The sequence below is a fragment of the Vanessa atalanta genome, chromosome 12 (assembly GCF_905147765.1).
Source record: "Vanessa atalanta chromosome 12, ilVanAtal1.2, whole genome shotgun sequence".
In the NCBI taxonomy this organism is placed as follows: Eukaryota; Metazoa; Arthropoda; class Insecta; order Lepidoptera; family Nymphalidae; genus Vanessa; species Vanessa atalanta.
Window position 1 is genome coordinate 8,316,661 of NC_061882.1, and position 18,259 is coordinate 8,334,919.

At 31.6% G+C, this 18,259-nt stretch overlaps 1 protein-coding gene across 7 annotated transcripts in view; it reads left to right on the plus strand.

Annotated features, from left to right (window-relative positions):
- The first annotated feature begins 6,045 nt into the window (after nucleotides 1–6,045).
- Nucleotides 6,046–18,259, plus strand: part of LOC125067936 (protein unc-13 homolog A) — a 57,789-nt gene continuing 45,575 nt past the window's right edge. For 2 of the 7 annotated variants that reach the window (XM_047676834.1, XM_047676835.1), the window contains exons 1-7: nucleotides 6,046–10,771; nucleotides 12,835–12,878; nucleotides 12,962–13,052; nucleotides 13,710–13,718; nucleotides 14,437–14,511; nucleotides 14,932–15,151; nucleotides 17,943–18,075. In XM_047676834.1, the coding sequence (XP_047532790.1) occupies nucleotides 6,236–10,771; nucleotides 12,835–12,878; nucleotides 12,962–13,052; nucleotides 13,710–13,718; nucleotides 14,437–14,511; nucleotides 14,932–15,151; nucleotides 17,943–18,075 (5,108 nt within the window). In that variant the 5' untranslated portion in view covers nucleotides 6,046–6,235. The remainder of the gene's footprint in view (nucleotides 10,772–12,834; nucleotides 12,879–12,961; nucleotides 13,053–13,709; nucleotides 13,719–14,436; nucleotides 14,512–14,931; nucleotides 15,152–17,942; nucleotides 18,076–18,259) is intronic. The other 5 variants (XM_047676837.1, XM_047676838.1, XM_047676839.1 and 2 more) reach the window with 3 other exon arrangements.

Consider the following 18,259-nt stretch of genomic DNA (forward strand, 5'->3'; position numbering starts at 1 on the left):
TTAAATATATCTAAATAACCATATCATTTAAACAAACTGAGAATTTTTATATTTAAATTTAAATTCTGTGTTTTTAATATTTGTTTTTCAAGCATTTTTAACTAACATTTTTTTGTACTTTATTATAATATTTTTAAGTAATTTTTAATTATATTGAAATAGTTGGAGACGGTTTTCTCGTAGAAAAATGGAATGTTTTTTTTTATTTATTTAGACATTTTCAATGATAATGAAAAGTTTCAATTTAACTTATTTATAATATACGAACTGCTGTAATGCTAATATAATAAATAATAATTTAATCATTTAAGATGCACACATGGAGTTAGCAAAGTCAACAATGCTCAGTGGAGCGTTAGAATAGTTCAAGTAATATAATAACCACTATTAGCACAGCTGGGTCGAGTCTGCATATCTATGATCAAAGGTTATGACGTATGTCAGTTTAACCAGAGCCTCCGCCATGAATGACAAATATACATTGAAAAGTGTTAATTTTGGAATATTTATTAGTCTGTATTATTCGTCATTTTTAAACTAATATTATCATTTAAAGTCTCCCTTTTGATTTGGTAACCATAAGATCTAATCTACCCTTGTACTAAAATTAATTAGTTTGAGCATTTTTCTGTACTATTTTCTTGTGGTGTTAATATAAATGAATTCATACTAAAATAATGTTTATCGAAATAATTGTACAATTTTCAAATACAAACTAAACGTCAACTGAGAATTGATCTGATTTCTGTAATAAAATGGAGCTATTTGTATGAGAAATTCCTCAGTTCAATATGCCTTCGCTGAGGCGTGAGATTTACGTATCGCATCCCATATCTGCCGTGATTGGACCGTCGTGGCGTGCACTTTACATGGGAACGACGCGACATTCAATTTTCTACGTTTATTGTTATTGTGCAAACGCGCTTTTTCGTTTTTGTTTTTGTGGGTAAATTCTTTGTTTATGTGATTTTACTGAGTATGAAAAATTTGTACTCGATCTTTTTTTTCTTCTTGGCATGTACATATTACAATTCTATGTTTTGTTTAACTTGGAAACTGGAACAAGGATTTTTAGTTATGGCAATGGATTTGAAATTACAATGAGGGAGATTTTTATCTGTTTTTCTTATTTTTAAAAACTGTATATTTTAATTTGATTGTTTGCATATATATATATATATATATATAAATACATTATACTTAAAAATTAGAACGACTTGCAAAGCTTAAGAAATAATAACTTCTTTGTAACGCAACTCTGTAGTTAAGAGTAAGTAGCTCTTAATAAGTGACGTAATTCTAAGAAAATCACGTGCGTGTAATATTACAATAACTGTTCGTGTCACGTTAAGTCGCAACGTAGTTCAATAGTGTGGTATCAAAAAATGGAAGTATTCGATTTTACTTGGAATTTTCAATCCTAATTTTATTTTTCTCTACGTAATTACTGACAAGAATTCATAGTTGTAAACTATTACCACAGGTAATTTAAGATAATTGTGTAATAATGATATTTTTTAAATATATCGAATTAAGCTATTCAATATACTGTACATATTTTGAGTACACTATTATTTCTATCATCATGATACGTCGATGAAATCACGAGCATTAATCGATATTACAATAAACTGAATTAAATGATGAATTAATAATAATAACTAGTAAGGAAAAGTATCATCTCGTTAGTATCTCACTGCTGCGCCATGATCTCATTATCATTCTGAGGAGAAAGTTTAAATCTCGGCTATGGTCATGCACATGGACGAAGGACTTCACTGCCGAACACGAGATGAATTTTTATTACAAATTTAGTACATTAATATCAAGCGGTACTTGCCAGGGCTTTAACCCCCAATCTTTATCATTCACATTTCAAATACTAACACTGAACCATCTCGAATTTCGATAATATTAGTAAAAGACAAGAAATATTTTTGTACGTTTCCAGTGCCCATCTTGAAGCACCACGTCATATAAGTTCGTGACTTATAATTTCATTTTATTCCATAGAAGCTAATTTAAAATCTAACGCGAAAATATCTAAATTAGGATATGTCTACTTATATTAATATGAGTAGCACTCGAGGTTATGATTTATAACACTGGAGTTACTTCTAAGGAATACACGAAAAATATTTTTTTATAATCGATTTGCGATCTTTGGGTCTAGGCGGTAATACAAACTCAAACACAAACGGGGTAGTATGCTATAATTGACAAATATATCATAGATATCCGATTGACTATATTTCGAAAGTATACTCATACATCAAAAAGGTCACAGCGTAGGGTGAGACGTCAAACGAGTTTATTAAACCGCAGCTTTGAAACAATCTAGTCTTCTGCAACATCTGGTCCCATGTTTGAACGGTTGCCAACAGCTGCATTTTCTTTCTCAGCCACCCTTCCATAATAATCTGTAGTCCATTTGTACTACATTGATGTGGCGGAACTTGGCAAGCGTTGTCTATATATTCAAAGGTGATTGGTACCTTTTCGGCAACTGAAATTTTTTGGCCAACTATTGTGTTAGTATTTTCAAGTGTGTTACTAACAAGATTATTTAGAGTTGTGGTTTAAAAAATGTTTACTTTCTATGTATGTACAATGCATTCCATATGTATATTTATGTGTGTGTGTATATAGTGCATGATGAGCAAATACAACAAAGTAACAATTATTATAGGTTGTATTAACGGTATATCTTATTTCATTATTTGTTTTAATAGCAAAATAATAAATACAGAATGTATTTATTGCCGCTAAGGGTAGCTCTTTGTTCGTTAGCTTTGTTGAATGATATATAATATCACATTTATTTATTTATTCATAAAATCGTTTTTTTTTTTTTTTTAATTAAGGCAACTTTTAATTCATACACTTTTGGTCAATGATTTCAAATGTTTTTTAGCTGATGTTTATTGTTTAGCGACCAAAGATATAATCTTCTTTTATTATATTTGATTTGATTTTCAAAATTAGAATGTTGTTTAACTAATCGGTAATCACCCACCGAAGTAACGTATATATAAAACAACGTTCGAATTTTAAATACACCCGTGTATGTCATTTCATACAAAATCTTTTTACTACAGTTATTGTTGTACATAGTACACGTTTTTAGCAATTTATTTTTAAATTAATGGCGCGTTTCAGTCATATTTTACCTTTCATGACAGTGGATTTATGGTGGCGAGTCTCACGCAGGGTTCAGAAACTGCGAAACGTTATTTAAGAAAAACGAAACGAAAATCGACTACACGTGAAATTACGTATTTTTTAACAATAGAAAATGTACTTTAGATATAATTATCATAACTTTAATTGAGCAAAATGACATTGATATGCACTTAGTTCAGAAAAAAACAATTGACGAAATAACAATGACGCTTAGTTTAATTTTTGTTCAGATCATTCAATAAATAGAGACACTAGATTTATTTTTGGTTTAGAACAATCGACAGCATCAGGTCTAATTCTGGAAATCTCGTCACGAATTAGACCCATAATAGCTCTAGGCAAAGCTCGATTAAACGACTACGACTAACATAGAATGATACCTAAGCAATTATTTTATTATTAAATATTAGACCGTAATCAAGAAAAATACTGAAGAAAGTTATTTATATTCGATATTATTTATAAAAATAATCTCAAATAAGTAACATAACATTAAAAATACTTCTTTTTCTTCATAACATATACAATATTTTATTAAAAATTTAAATAGATATCATATATTTATTTATGGTTTTGTTTTATCCATATTATAATATAAAGGATAGAAATATTATAAGTAGGTAGGTTCAGTAAAGATTTCGATATATTCCTTAAAAATGTTTTTAATTTGTATAGTAATTAGGAAACAATATCAAATTAATTGTAAAATAAAAAAGTAGAAGAAAGTAAATATCGGTAATAAGTACATACAAATTACTGCCATTATCTATTTAGCCGTACCGTAAATAGTCCTGACAAATAAAATTGGCTTCGAAAGGGGCAGTCTGCAACCAAGTAAATATAGATCGACTGAAATGGAAGCATTATACATTATTTACTACCTAATTTCTCAGCTTGCCTTTTCAGTTCAATTATTTTTACCGTAGCAGACATTTATGGCGTCTATTTTGGTTTAAAGTTTTGCTTACAGTTGGAAGTTGTATCTTATCGATTTGAAATAGGTACATGAAACATGCTCTTTACCTTAACAAGATTTAGAATATATATTAATATTAACACTTTAGGATCTTGAAAATAATAAATTACTCATGTAAAAAAGCATACTTCTATATATAAGAGGACAAAAAATTAGAAAAAGATTAAAATGTTACAAAGTTTTTTATAGAACTATTTTTTTTTTTGATACAGTTAAAATTAACTAGACATCAGTGCGTCCTAGTTGCTACTAGGGTCTTAATGTGCAAGACTCACTGAGTTTTCAGGTGTTTATCAATGTAAATAATTCATCTCGTATTAGATGGTAAAATAGATGGTGAGGGTCATTGGATATCGTGTGTATCCACCATGCTACCTTTGTTAGATAATATCAGAATACTTTTCTTTATTATATCCTATACATATTATGGGTCACAGCAAAACACAACACTGCGATGACGTATATTAAAAGCGTCAATAAAATATAACTAATTACATTATTCACTAATTAATTAAATTACTTCTTTGTATATTCCCTGTGAAGTAGACTACAAATCTAATTAGTGTTGAGTAAAAGTTCCAGTGGGTTTTGGCCAATCTCCAGCCATTTCAATCGGAGATTGCTATTCTAGAAACTTTATATCCCAGTTCATTGCCACTAATTTAGTTTGGTGTCGTGAGACGCAAGACAATTACTAAGGGATCACTTTGCATCGGTCGTAAAAGACCTTTAAATTGAGTCATCGACTAACTTGACTTAAAGCGTCCCTTAAAGCCCAGTTATATCAATAATAATAAAAACAAAAAACATTGGAATATTTCAATTCATCAATTTACACCCATGATTATACCAGCATTTAATTATACCATCGATAATTATATTCATAAAACATTACATAGCAACCCCAATGACACCATCACCATATAAAGAGTAGTTACTTACAATGAATAGTTTTAATTAAGTATCAATTAAGTTCTAGAACTTCGTCTCGTAATTTCGTGTGGTCTTGTCATGAGTTATGGGTGTGTTGAAGAATCATATTAGACTGACGAGATTCGTCAATAGAACAGAAAGCAGATAGAACGTTCAATATATTTAAATGATTATCAACAACGATTTTATGTTTTAATTATTCTATTCAAATTAATTATTCGCAATTAGTCTTGTTTATAGGGTAATTCCGGTTTAGTATAACTTATCATAAAAATAGGATGAAATGCATATTGATACATCTGTTTGAGATTATTATACTTTGACATCGTTTGACTTATTGACATCAAATGTGGTATATATTTTACATTTTGGTGATTTTAATGCGTTATCTTTAGCTGTAACTCTAGCCACAAGATGGCACGGTAGTTTTACAATTTCTATATCGTCCGGCTGATAGTCATGACAATAATTTAAGATACATTTAAAATATTTAGAAATTAAGTTAATAATAAATTTCCTTATATCCTAAGTGAAGCGGTGGTTGAACCTGGTTACCCCCCTAATTCATATCCCGTCCCCTCCTTAGCCAGGTGACGCCTTCCACCTCTGAGATTTATATACTCATGTGGAATCTTACTCGAACCGCTTAGCTGCCTCGTTTAGAAACATGTCAACTCTTCAAGCTAATATAATAAATTAAGTGTTTTTAATAACTATAAAATATAGCTAAAGAAAATAATTTTTGATATTTGACTAAAACAATATAGTTTACATGTTTCTATGAGGTTTATATCACTCCTTCTACTGGCTTGTGCATAAATCCGTTTATGAACAAACCAGTGTTAACTAGCAGTGGCACTGATACCCATTTTTGTCTTTTTCAGAAAAGTGTTTTACAGTTTTCAATATTAAATAGTATATTTTTGATGAAAGATAAATTAATTTAATTCCGTCTAAGTACAAAGTATACATAAAGTGTTGAAACGTTTTAATAGTTATAAAAGTGAACTAAAGCTAACAATATGTGTTAAAAATTAAAAGTGATAAAATGATCTTAAAAAGAACTGACCGTTACAAGGAACTGTTTTATGTGAAAAGTGTTAAAAGTAAAACGATATGGGATGAGTCATAGTGAGAGATGTTATGTCCAACCCACTGTCCATACAAAAGATGATGCACGAAATTCACGACAATGCTGGAGCAGGTGCAAACGACGTGATGGAGGAAAACGAGGGCGGTGGGAGTGGGGATGCCGAGGTCGATATGGACGATTTCGGCTCCCTCTCACTACCCCCCGATCTTCCTCCATATTCAGGCGATTATATTATCAGTGACTACATGGAACGTCTTGGAACACGTCTCAACATCTTGGAAACCGAACTAAAATATGCGTGGCGAGCTCTTGATCTACTTAGTCAAGAATACGTAAGGATGTGGGATCGATTAGAGAGGCTCGAGTCATTACTTGCTGATCAACAGGGTGTAATATCGACTCTTCTTGATTTTTACGCGTGTCGCACTGTCACATCCAGAGATCCTATGTCCAGGTTAGAGGTAATCAGAGAGATATTAGGGAATGGTACGGTAGAGGATGGTATAGAAGAAGGCTTAGACATAGGAAGGAGTGCTGTACTACTTGACTCTCAAGAAGAAGCGATGGAATCCAATGAGGCCTTTTATAGAAGCTTAAATCAGGCTTATAGAGAAGATTTGGTGTGTGATGAAAATTCAAGACCACCTTCACAATTGGATATGATCTGGGAAGCACCAGAAGAAACTGATGTAGAAATTATACCAACTACATCACGACAAATTTATAGTGCCAGTGATTATAAAAATTACTGTGGATTACAAGGTGGACCCGGTATAAGTGAAAGAGATATGGTACATCTCTCTACCTTAAGTACAATAGATCAAATTACAGTAGATAAATTACATGAATTAGATAGGTTGACAACCCAATTACATAAAGATTCGAGAGAGTTAAAAGACTTGAAAACTAGACTTCTTAGTCCGGAAATAAAGAAGGCAGCAAAGCACGACAGAGATATTGAAGCTAAAACATTGGTGGAAGATGGAAATATCATAAACGAGCAGTTAAAAAATATATATACTGGTGGTGACAACTGGGGTATAAATGACATGATGAAAAGTTTTGATGATTTTATTTTAACAATACCCAAAGAAAATACAATGAGAGACAAATCTCCATCAAGGTTGTCTCTTTCCGAACATTCGGGAACGGATAGGACTTTAGATTATTTGCCACCCACTTTATCTCCTCGACGAAAATATGTACATGAAAGAACAACAACAGAACCATATACAACCGTAACTGGGCGTTTAGCATATAGTTCAGCGGTAGCCAATGCTGAAATAGCAGCAAAATCGTCAAAATCACCTAGCGCAATATCAAGAGAAAGATTTGATTACACGCAGTATCAAGGAACCGATGCGACAAGGCAAAATTATTTTTCCACGAAAAGTACAACTCAAACTTTGACTGAAATATACAAAACAAGTACCGAACAACACTCTCCAGTATCTGTTCATGATATGTATACTGTACCACCAGAAAACATTATAGAGATAAACTTTGAGGAAAATAGATTACGAAAATCTCCCAGTCCACCGCCACCTGCACCTCCTAATGGAACACAACTATTTTCGTCAATCGATAATAACAATGAACTTTTGTCAGCTCACTCATCTATGTTAACAACAACAATACCAACAGAAGGTATGCGTTTAAGCCCTCGATCACCTAAATCTCCTAAGACTTCTCCAAAACACGTAAAAAGAGATAGTACAAATATAGTAGCAGCAAAATCTGATTCCGGACTTTCTTCAATGAGTGGCTGGTCTAGTTTGGAAAAAAGCCCTGGTTCCCCTAAAACAGGTAAAATTGGTCATTCTGTACATGACAGTCACAAGACTAGAATTTCTTCTCCACAATCTGTTCAAAAAATGAATTTTGAATTAGATTCCAAGCCGTACTTAGAAACACTTGTGGATTCATACCAGTATGAAGACAAAAGTGTCCAAAGAGAATATAACTTACGAAAAAGTGACAGCTTTAAAGACACTACTATAGATTTAAATAGGTTACAGGAAAAAATGGATTCTAGTTTTATAAAAAGTGATATTCCATATTCAATAACGGATGAAAGTACACTTAATAATATAGAATATTATTACCAAAATGAAGCTCCTTCAATATACTCTGTGGCCGGAAATAGGCAACCAATTTTTACTACAGTTTATAGTACGCCTAGGGGAATGCTTTCAGAAGATAGACATTTTTCCGAGTTATTAGATAGAAATGAAATTACGGAGCCGGTTCCTAAGCAAATAATTGACTCTTATCCGCCTGAACCTAGTTACCATGCCCAAACTGTTGTTATTTCAGCTTCAAATGTAAATAAGAAATCTTTGACAAGAGCAAATACGGTTGGGCCAAACGATGTTCATTTGCATCAAAATGGATATAAAGCCCAGAATCATCGTTCTGGATACCCAACGGGAAATCTTACTGATGCATTGTCATACTATCCAACATCTACTCGATACGATTCTCCTAAACGTGTTTCTGTTGATGATCGAATATCGTGGCAAAGCAATAGATCACCAACAAGTTCAATGGAAACATCTAGTCTAAAATCTCATTCATTGAATATAACAGAAAGGAAGCAATTTCAAAATCAACTACAACAAGAATACTTTAAGCAACAACAATATGATCAACGAAATGGTAATGTTATGAATGACGTGCAAGATGAATATGATAAACAAGCTTTAGATCATAATATAATGAGGAAAGAACAATATGTTGATTCTACAGGCATATTGGTTTCGGAATCAGGATATTTATCAATTTCATCTAACTTAAAAGGAAAAACACATGATAAACAATCAAAAAAACCGAAAAGAACGTCTTCTTTAAAATCCGCCATGTCTTCTATGAGCCATTGGCTTCCGGATTTACACTTACCAAAAAAGCATAGATCGCATTCTTTGCCTTCTGGAGTAGATACCGTAGAACAGACTCAACAAGAAAAATCTTTAAAAGAAAGAATATTATCGGCTCAAAGACGAAAGAAAAAATATCATTTAGTTGCATCAATGTCAGGGTTGTTGCAGAAAGCTAGACGAAAACAACAAGCTAGTCACCAATCATTATCTGATCCAGAAACTTCTGAAACGGAATGGTCAGGTGGCCGCTCGAGTGCTCAATCAGAGGATTCTGATAGTGTATTTTCTGATTCAACACATGAAGGAAACGTTTTTGCAAAAGTGCCACTAAAACCCAAGCAAAGAAAAGTTAACCACCAAGAAATAATTGAACAGCAACAAATGATTCAAGAGTTACAAAAGCAAGGTGCGGAGTTTCATGAAGGAGATAATGGTGAAAATATAATGGAAGAAACCGAAAAATTCCAAAGTGGAGTATTGCCACGGGATAAGAGTGATGATATTGACTTTCATTTCGCTCGTGTCAGTCAAATGAATCAAGGTAATATAACGGATTTGGAAAAACTGGATATTGATACGGATATATCAAATATAGATCCCTTTGAGGAGGAATTAAAAGATGATAATAGTGGGCCTGCTTCTCTATTTGCAACCGTAGGTGACGTCAAAAAAGCAGCTGCTTCTTTAGATGAAGGATTGCTTGAAAACAATAAACCATATAATGGGAGCTCTCAAGAATTCGCTGTATCAAGAGCATTGGGCAAATATCGATTACGCAAATCTTCATCCGTTTCTGATGATCAAATATCTGACACCTCCCCACCTAAGGCTGATTCAGTCATACCTGAAGAGCCAAGTCATTCAGTAAATCAAAAAGTCAAAAAACCAATGAAAACAAGTCCTCCTGAAATTATCAGTAGCTCAGTTCCTGAAGAATCAATGACATTTTCAGAACGTAGTCCATCTATTCAAAGTTCTCGAGGTATTCAAAATAAGTTTCAACCACGACAACAACAAAGTTTAGATATTCCCAATAAGCACGATGATGACGATAGTAAAAGTACTCATTCATGGAGAAGTGGTTCTCGTGTGTCTTCTAGACGTCAAAGTACAGAAGATAGCATAGATTCCGAAGATGAATGGTATTGCTATGAATTAAAAAAATTAGAAGAAATGGAACAGCAGTCGCATCTAGAGGCAGAGAGACAGAAAACATTGGAAGAAGAACCTGAAATTGAAGAAGAATTACCAGAGGAACCGAATGAAAATTTAAAAGAAAAAATGTCGTTTGTATTAAGGGAATTAAAACTCAAAACAGCTACGATAAAAGTAAAGTGTGATGAAGAACCTGCAGAAGATACATGGAAGGATGTGACAACATTTCCAGTAATAGATGAAAAAGCTGACAGCGATGTAACTCCAGAAAGAGAATCAGATGATGATAAATCGTATGCGGACTCGGGATCGGGTGAAACATCTGGCCCTGATAGCCCAGTCCAAAGTGGTGATGAGTTCGATGAGGATTACGATATGCCACAACCACATCAAGACCCTATCCCAACTGAACCAATTCCACAGCAAGATGCTCCAGTTGGTAGTAAATGGAAATTACTAAAAGCTTTAAAAGACCGTAAAGCCGAAGAAAAAGCAACTGAAACGCCTGTCGCAACTACTCCGTCTACCGAAAAGGATAAAGTTAGCGCTGGTGTAAGTTATCTCATGCAAAAATTTCACGAAATTAGAGTTAAAAGCTAAGACATAAGCTCTTAAAGCGAATAAGGTAGTTGTTTAATACATATTATATGACAGCTTTCAAAAATGTAATAAGTTAGTTCTACAATATTTAGCAGAAAACAAAATAAATTGCTTAAATATTTATACACATATAGCAAACATAAATATAATGTTAACACAAATTAATATCAATACGTGTACATTTACGATACTATTTAATCTAATAGTTGAAGATTTAATGTATTAATACGAAACCATTTCCTTATCACTGATACGATATGATTTCAAGGCATTTGAAAAATATAATTGAAAACGTACTTAAAATTAAAGAACCAAATAAGCAAAGGTTGTGAATTTGATTTATTACTCAACAAATACAACGCAATTGATAGTTAATATTATACATTCATTGAGTCTTAATATAGAAATAAAAATGCATTTACTATTTCAATAAGAATGTTCCTGCCAATATTGGTGTGTAATGATATTCAGGACGAATCTTCCGTTATTGTGAATTTAAATTTTGATCAATTATAAATTAATAATTTAGAGATTGAGCATTATTATTATTATTATAATATACATATAAAATCTGCCATTATTACTTGATAATAAATACGATTGAGGCAATAACTAGGTTTTACCTCCGCAATCCGTACTAAAGACTTTCTATGATATACATTAATAATATTCTTACTAGAATTTTATAAAAGCTTTAGAAATATTCAACTTGAAAATGTTTTTACAATAACTCATTATTATACATTGCTTAAAGTAATCGTATAACTTAATTATGAAACTATTTGTAACAGTATAAAAATAACGTAGTCAGTATTAGATATAATTTAACTACTTGGTGTTTATTAATAGTTAGTGCCGAGCGCTAATTCACAGAGTAAATGAGAAAATACATATGTTCATTTATTATTATTATTGCTTCATACAAAAGTTCGTAAAGCATAAAGGTACAAAATTTTTCGCCGTCATATCACGTCATATCATAAAGAGAAATTCTTCTTTTTATTATAATCAAAATCAGAAAATGTCATATATTGCTTCTATTGATCACATGATATATTTACTCATAAATAATAATATTTTAAAAATAATAATCGCAAAATCTTATTTATGAATACATAAATGGAAATGCTTTAAATGTCTATACAATTTATATTTGTATACCATAAAATATAACAAGACAGTTAAGAATGTTTGATTATTAAAGCTTAAAAGTGAAAAAAATACTTAGCATAACGTGTGAACTTGATTTATATTACGTATCGGTTAAAGACATAAACATAATTAGTTTTTATTGCTGAGGTATTAAAGTCCATTATCATACAATAAATTTACATCGTGTAATGTAGCCTAGAATTAACATTACATAGGTCGTTCAATCATATAGTTATCGACACCTAAAAACTTAGAGGGCACTAAATGTACTATCGTTATTATATCTAGTAAAAATTAGATGTTATACATTATTCTCTGGCCATGGATTTAAATGATTATTAAGAGCATTTGCCATTATTAAAGACGCTTTCGTTAGAAGCAATATTATTATGGGACGCTGTAACAGATCCCGCTTTAGCCTAATAAACTTATTAAAGAAACCTATTGCTTTTAAACGAACTTATTGGAAAATCTATAAAAAAATAGGTACTTCAACAGCTAACACATCTCCATGATAATTATGTTTAGTATTACTTTGTTAATAAGTTTAATTAAGTATGTTAATAGTTATTAATTCTCCATTTGCAATTGTGTGATTAATTGTCTATGATAAAATGTTCATACAATTCATTTTAAAATAATGACGACGTAGCTGATATTTGAATTTTATAGTTGTTCTAATACAGCTAACGTTTACAACAACAATTGTTTTTGGCGTAAGAAACTTAAGAAATGTATGGAAATTATATCTTTATTAATGTTGAGATTATTGTTGTTTTTTTTATTTTGTTATCAATAAATGTTAGCGTTTTGTTTTCTTTTTCTTTTTTTGTTATTAATTGTTATTTTTATTTTTATTTTAGAATGGCACCGGCGGTTTCAACGAGCAAGGCGGCAGGGGGAATGGGTATGATTAGTTTTAGTAAATAAAGAAAAATAAAAACAATTTTGGAGGTGCTTGTAAACATTTTTTTTTTTTCGTTTTATTAGACACCCCGGGGATAATCCTTTCTATAGTAACATTGACAGTATGCCTGACATTCGGCCGAGAAGAAAATCCATTCCATTGGTATCGGAACTTGTAAGTAGCGATTGTAAATGTTTTATGTTATCTAATAATTCTAGTAAAGATCAAATGGAGCTATATCTTTCTTTCTTTGGCCGGTTTCAATTGACTATCTTAACATTACATGTTTCAAATGATAAATGGGGTCAGCTGTTTGCAAAAGGTAGATATTTGAAACTGGTCGTAAATGTTTACAGCTCGCATCGACGTGCGCTTCCTGATGCTTAGTAACATTAGGCGCGTAATAAATGTTTTCTTCTCAACGGGGAGTTTCTATATAATAATTTCTTAAACAATTCACGTACAGATCTTCTAAAGCTGTGACTAAACACATTTCAATATTTTTTATTAATTAATCTCGGATCTGTACGTGTATTGGTTTAATGATTTTTGTTGAAGACTTTCGACGGTCTATACAAACCCTTCTATTTTCTTTGATGTATTACTTTATATCTGTGATTTATGTGACTCCCTTCTAATGCTACTTGTGTAGGTGGTCTTTACCTACGTATTTTTAGAGGGCCTTCCAACACCAAATCACCTGCAAGATATAGTGGATATAGGGGTCACCTGAAATTTATAATAGTGTAGCGGAACCATATAATGCAAACGAAAATTCCTGATTAAAATTAATAATCTCATTGCATTTTACCCCTAACCGTGGACCCGCAGGTTCTCAAGGTATATCTCTCCCAATAACACTTTCTTCTATGCATGGAACTATTAAAATTTAATATAAATGCTTTTGATATGCAGTTTTTGTTAATAATTTTCTAGATAAACTGCTTTTGATTTTTAGTTTTTTCTTAAAGTAAGATATTGTGATGGAAATGATCGCCTCAAGCAATTGCATGAAACTGCTACATGGCTAATGACTTTTATTTCGTTGACTTTATAATTTAATGATGTAAATTCAATTGTTACAATTAATTATAATTTTATTAATATGGATACAATTAACGCAGTGCACGAGCTTCATATTTTTTTTGTTTCCTAGTCAAATATTTTTTGATAGACAACAAACCAAAGACCCGTTCACGTCGGGTGTCAAAGATGCCATTTTTTTATTCTGCATACATTTTATTTTAAAATTTGCACAAAATTAAAAACTTTTTAACGCATTTGTACCTACTTTGTTTCACGAAAAATCGTGCAAAAGCTAAACTTCGATTTTAGAATAATAGTTAAAAACTACATACAGGCTTAAAGAACAGCTTAAATATTATAGCATGAGTAGAATAAAGAAATCAGAATACAAAATCTAATACTAGAAAGTGTTAAGAAAATAAATAATTTCTTATTATTCCACGTAGAACTAATATTTAAAGAATCAAATGAGACATTTCGTTTGATTTGATGATTGTTTGGATGAATTTAAAGCAAATATTGTACTATATAGACGATGGCAGCCACAAAGAGGAACGCAGGTTTAACATCAGCGGTTCATCGGGCTACTTTGAATGATGAAGAATTGGTAAGTTACAATATTCTGACTCCAGTTGGTATTCTGTATTTAGAAACTCGAAACTCAGTGTAAAATACGAGCGTGAAATGTCAAATATATGATCAAAACTGATTGTAAGTTGGTAGTCAACATTTTACGAGTAATATACGAAATTAAATCTTCCAACTTCCGACCGACTTTATAACGTATAAGATTTTAGTACTCAGTCGGATTAGAATATTTGATTTAGCTTGTTATTTCAAAAGCTGGCGGTTTAATTTGGTTGTTAGTATATCTATTTAAATTTGGGTTTCTTATTAATAATAATTACAGTCGAAATGTTATGGATATATCCACAACATTTCCATTATAAGTACTAAAGTATAAAGCGATAATCATTTTTATTTTACTCACTACGGGGGTGGATTTAAACTTTGAAGTGTATTACAGAAAATGCACGTTTACAAGAAGACATTACAAGCGTTAATTTATCCAATATCATCAACGACACCACACAACTTCGTCCTATGGACAGCTACGTCACCGACATACTGCTACGAATGTGAAGGCTTGCTGTGGGGTATTGCAAGACAAGGGGTCAGGTGTACAGAGTGCGGTGTGAAATGTCACGAGAAATGCAAGGATTTGCTCAACGCTGATTGCCTTCAGAGTAAGTGTTGGATCAAAATTATGGCTTATACACTACGTACTGTTGACAATTGGTTTTATTAATAATATATATCATACTATTGAGATCTAATATCAATATAATTTAATTAATGATTCTGTTTTCTATTCTCGTATGATGTTATGTTTATAACGTTCTTTCGAACCTTAAATATAACAGTTACGAATCAAAAACCAATTTTCAAATAAATTGTGAATTTAATGAGACAATTAAAAAATAGTGTTTTTTGAGAAGAATAGCAATATCATACTTTAGATTGTAATTTGTTATTGTCACAGTAAAACACACCATACACTAGGAAGTCGACACAGGAACAAATTGAATGCGATTTACCTAAATGACGGACCCGTCCTCAATGCTAAGGTCGTTACATCATAAAGATATGTTCTACTTCGATGTTTCTACTTTTCTGGCAGCGGCAAAGCGCCGTTCTCCTTATTAAGTTGAAGTAGTGTCAAGATGTACTCGTAGCGGGTGACATCGCAGACAAGATCTTTGTTGCCGAACGACGCCGAAGGCGATCACGTTAATTTAAAAGATTTTATAAATACTTTAATAGTCGTAATGTATAAATATTTAGAATCATTATACATAATAATAACATTTATCCTTTACAAACTATAAGTAGTTCTAAAATAATCGCTGAACAATTATTTATCGCAACATTAAAAATATTTTTCATCGTCATCACATATGACTAAATTTGTATTCTTTTAAAGGTATATTATAATATATCTCTTGACATAATTTTGACACGAAAGTGCATGAAGATAGAGCGGATGTTCAAAGAATATTCCGAACTCTTTTAAACTTAAGGAGCTTTGAACAGCACTTGACAGGTCATCTGACTTCTCAAGATCTTTGTCCTTAACGTTTGACATCAATTAAAATTTATGGTCAGTAAAATAAGTTTAATTATCTGTGCCCAGCTGGTAGAACTAAAATCAATAAAGACAAATACTACAATTCAATGATTTTAAAGTGAAATAAGCTTACCAAAACACAATTCACATTTTGTTGATGATGTAACGATCTCATGTGTATAGTTTATTTCCTACATATAATTAGATTTAGCAATCTAGATGACATCTTAATATAAGGTAACATTAACATTTGTTGTGTGTTTATTGATTGGTTCAACATTAAAATTGTCGTCGTAGTCTAAATTATTACTATTTACAACAAAGTTATGCATGATTTAAATTCCTGCATGATTGTCGGTGGCTATTTGTGAATCAACGGCCTAGGGTTATCATATAATACTATTCAGGCCAATAACATTTTCACATTTTTTTTAATACTTCGTCATCTGAATTCACGTGATTCAAGATACTTGAATTATTCTAATATTTTTTTCCTATTGACGTTGTCTTTTAATTTTACTGTTTCCTTCTTTTATGTGTGACCTCATATAATAAAGCATGAATTCCTCCTACAAGAATATGGTCCTTTTTGCTTAATCGGAGTGCATGGCTATCGGTATAAAGTTCAGTACATTTTCAAAATTCAGATTCGAATAACATTCGTCTAGATTCACATTTGCACCATCATTTAGGCGGGCAGTCGGTCTAGTATTATTCAACTAAATAGTTGTTCTCAACCTTTTATAAATTTGGAAAAAATAAAGTCGACTGCGCGTCATCGTCATAATAGTTTACATTTCAAAAGCATTAATAGTAAATACATTTATCTATTTAAACTTTTCATGAATAGAAATTAATTAATTGGTTTTATCCATATTCTACGTATTGTATTCATTTACTTTTTATTTGATTATATTTTTTAATGTTTCTCAACATTTTAATGTTATATAATAATCTTATTATGCAATTTTATTATTTTTAATAAAGATGTTTGCTTTTCTTAATGTATATGTAGATAGGTATTTTCATAAAATATTTGAGATATATGATATGTTTTTGAAATGTATACTATGATTTTCACTTAGGTAGGGATACCGACCCTGTTTGTTCCTCACGGGTGCCCCGCCCAGCGCCGAAACTCGTCAAGAGCCCTTGAACAGTATTTTTTTTTAATTTTCTTTATATATTACTCAACATTCCACACTTATTTACACCGCTCGTTTTTTTAATAAAAAGAGATGCCTTCAAGCTTCGTGACACAAGCGCCCCAAGTGATAAAAATCCAAATTGTGCCTGTTAGCAATGTGTGCACGCAGTCCAAATTTCTGTCCACTTCAATATTATATGTGGTCTTAGTTTAATTTCTTACGTGTTTTTTATTTATAGACTTCCGCGTTTTATGTTTATTTTTATTATTAGTTCTATGTTATATTTATATATTATCTTCAAAATATTGCATATATTTATGCTGATATTCGTTAACAATGAGCACTGTGACAATATTTAAAATTGGATAAAACAAAAATACTTTTACAATTAAACGCAAGGGGAGTACCACTCTTGATTATCTTAACGCTATTTTCATCATTTTCTTTTGTGAATTATTGATATTTATTTCGTCCATCTTTATTGATAATACACAAAAAGTGATTAATGGTTACTTTGTAAATAGCTTTGGGATACTTTTTATTAAAAGGCGCCGTGCTCAGGTTTGCTCCGGCTGGCGCCGCTCTAGGTCGTCGACTTGATTAGATCCAACAGTAATCAAATCATTATATTATTACGGTTCTAAGTTGGAATCTGATTAGGTTGTGTCCTATGGGTTGTCGTAGCAGGCCTGACTGCAGGGCGGGGAGCCCTCCCGGCGCAACCCGCAGTTTTTAAGAATGGTATTTGCATCGCCTGAGCAGTGTGTTTCGCAGGGGCCGCTGAAAAGTCTTCCAAACATGGCGCCGAAGATAAGGCCAATTCCATCATCACTGCCATGAAGGAACGAATGAAGCAACGAGAGAGAGATAAGCCAGAAATCTTTGAATTAATCAGGTACATCAAATTAGGTTAGGTTATTATTGTGGTTCGGAACATTGAGACTTTGGAATTCTTCGTCAATTTGCCTTAGTTTATTTATTATAATATTATTTAATTATTATATATTTCTAGATTTAATCGCAGAAAAAACAGGTATTATGAAGCAGTGCCTTAAACAAATAATATAAACAATTGTTAA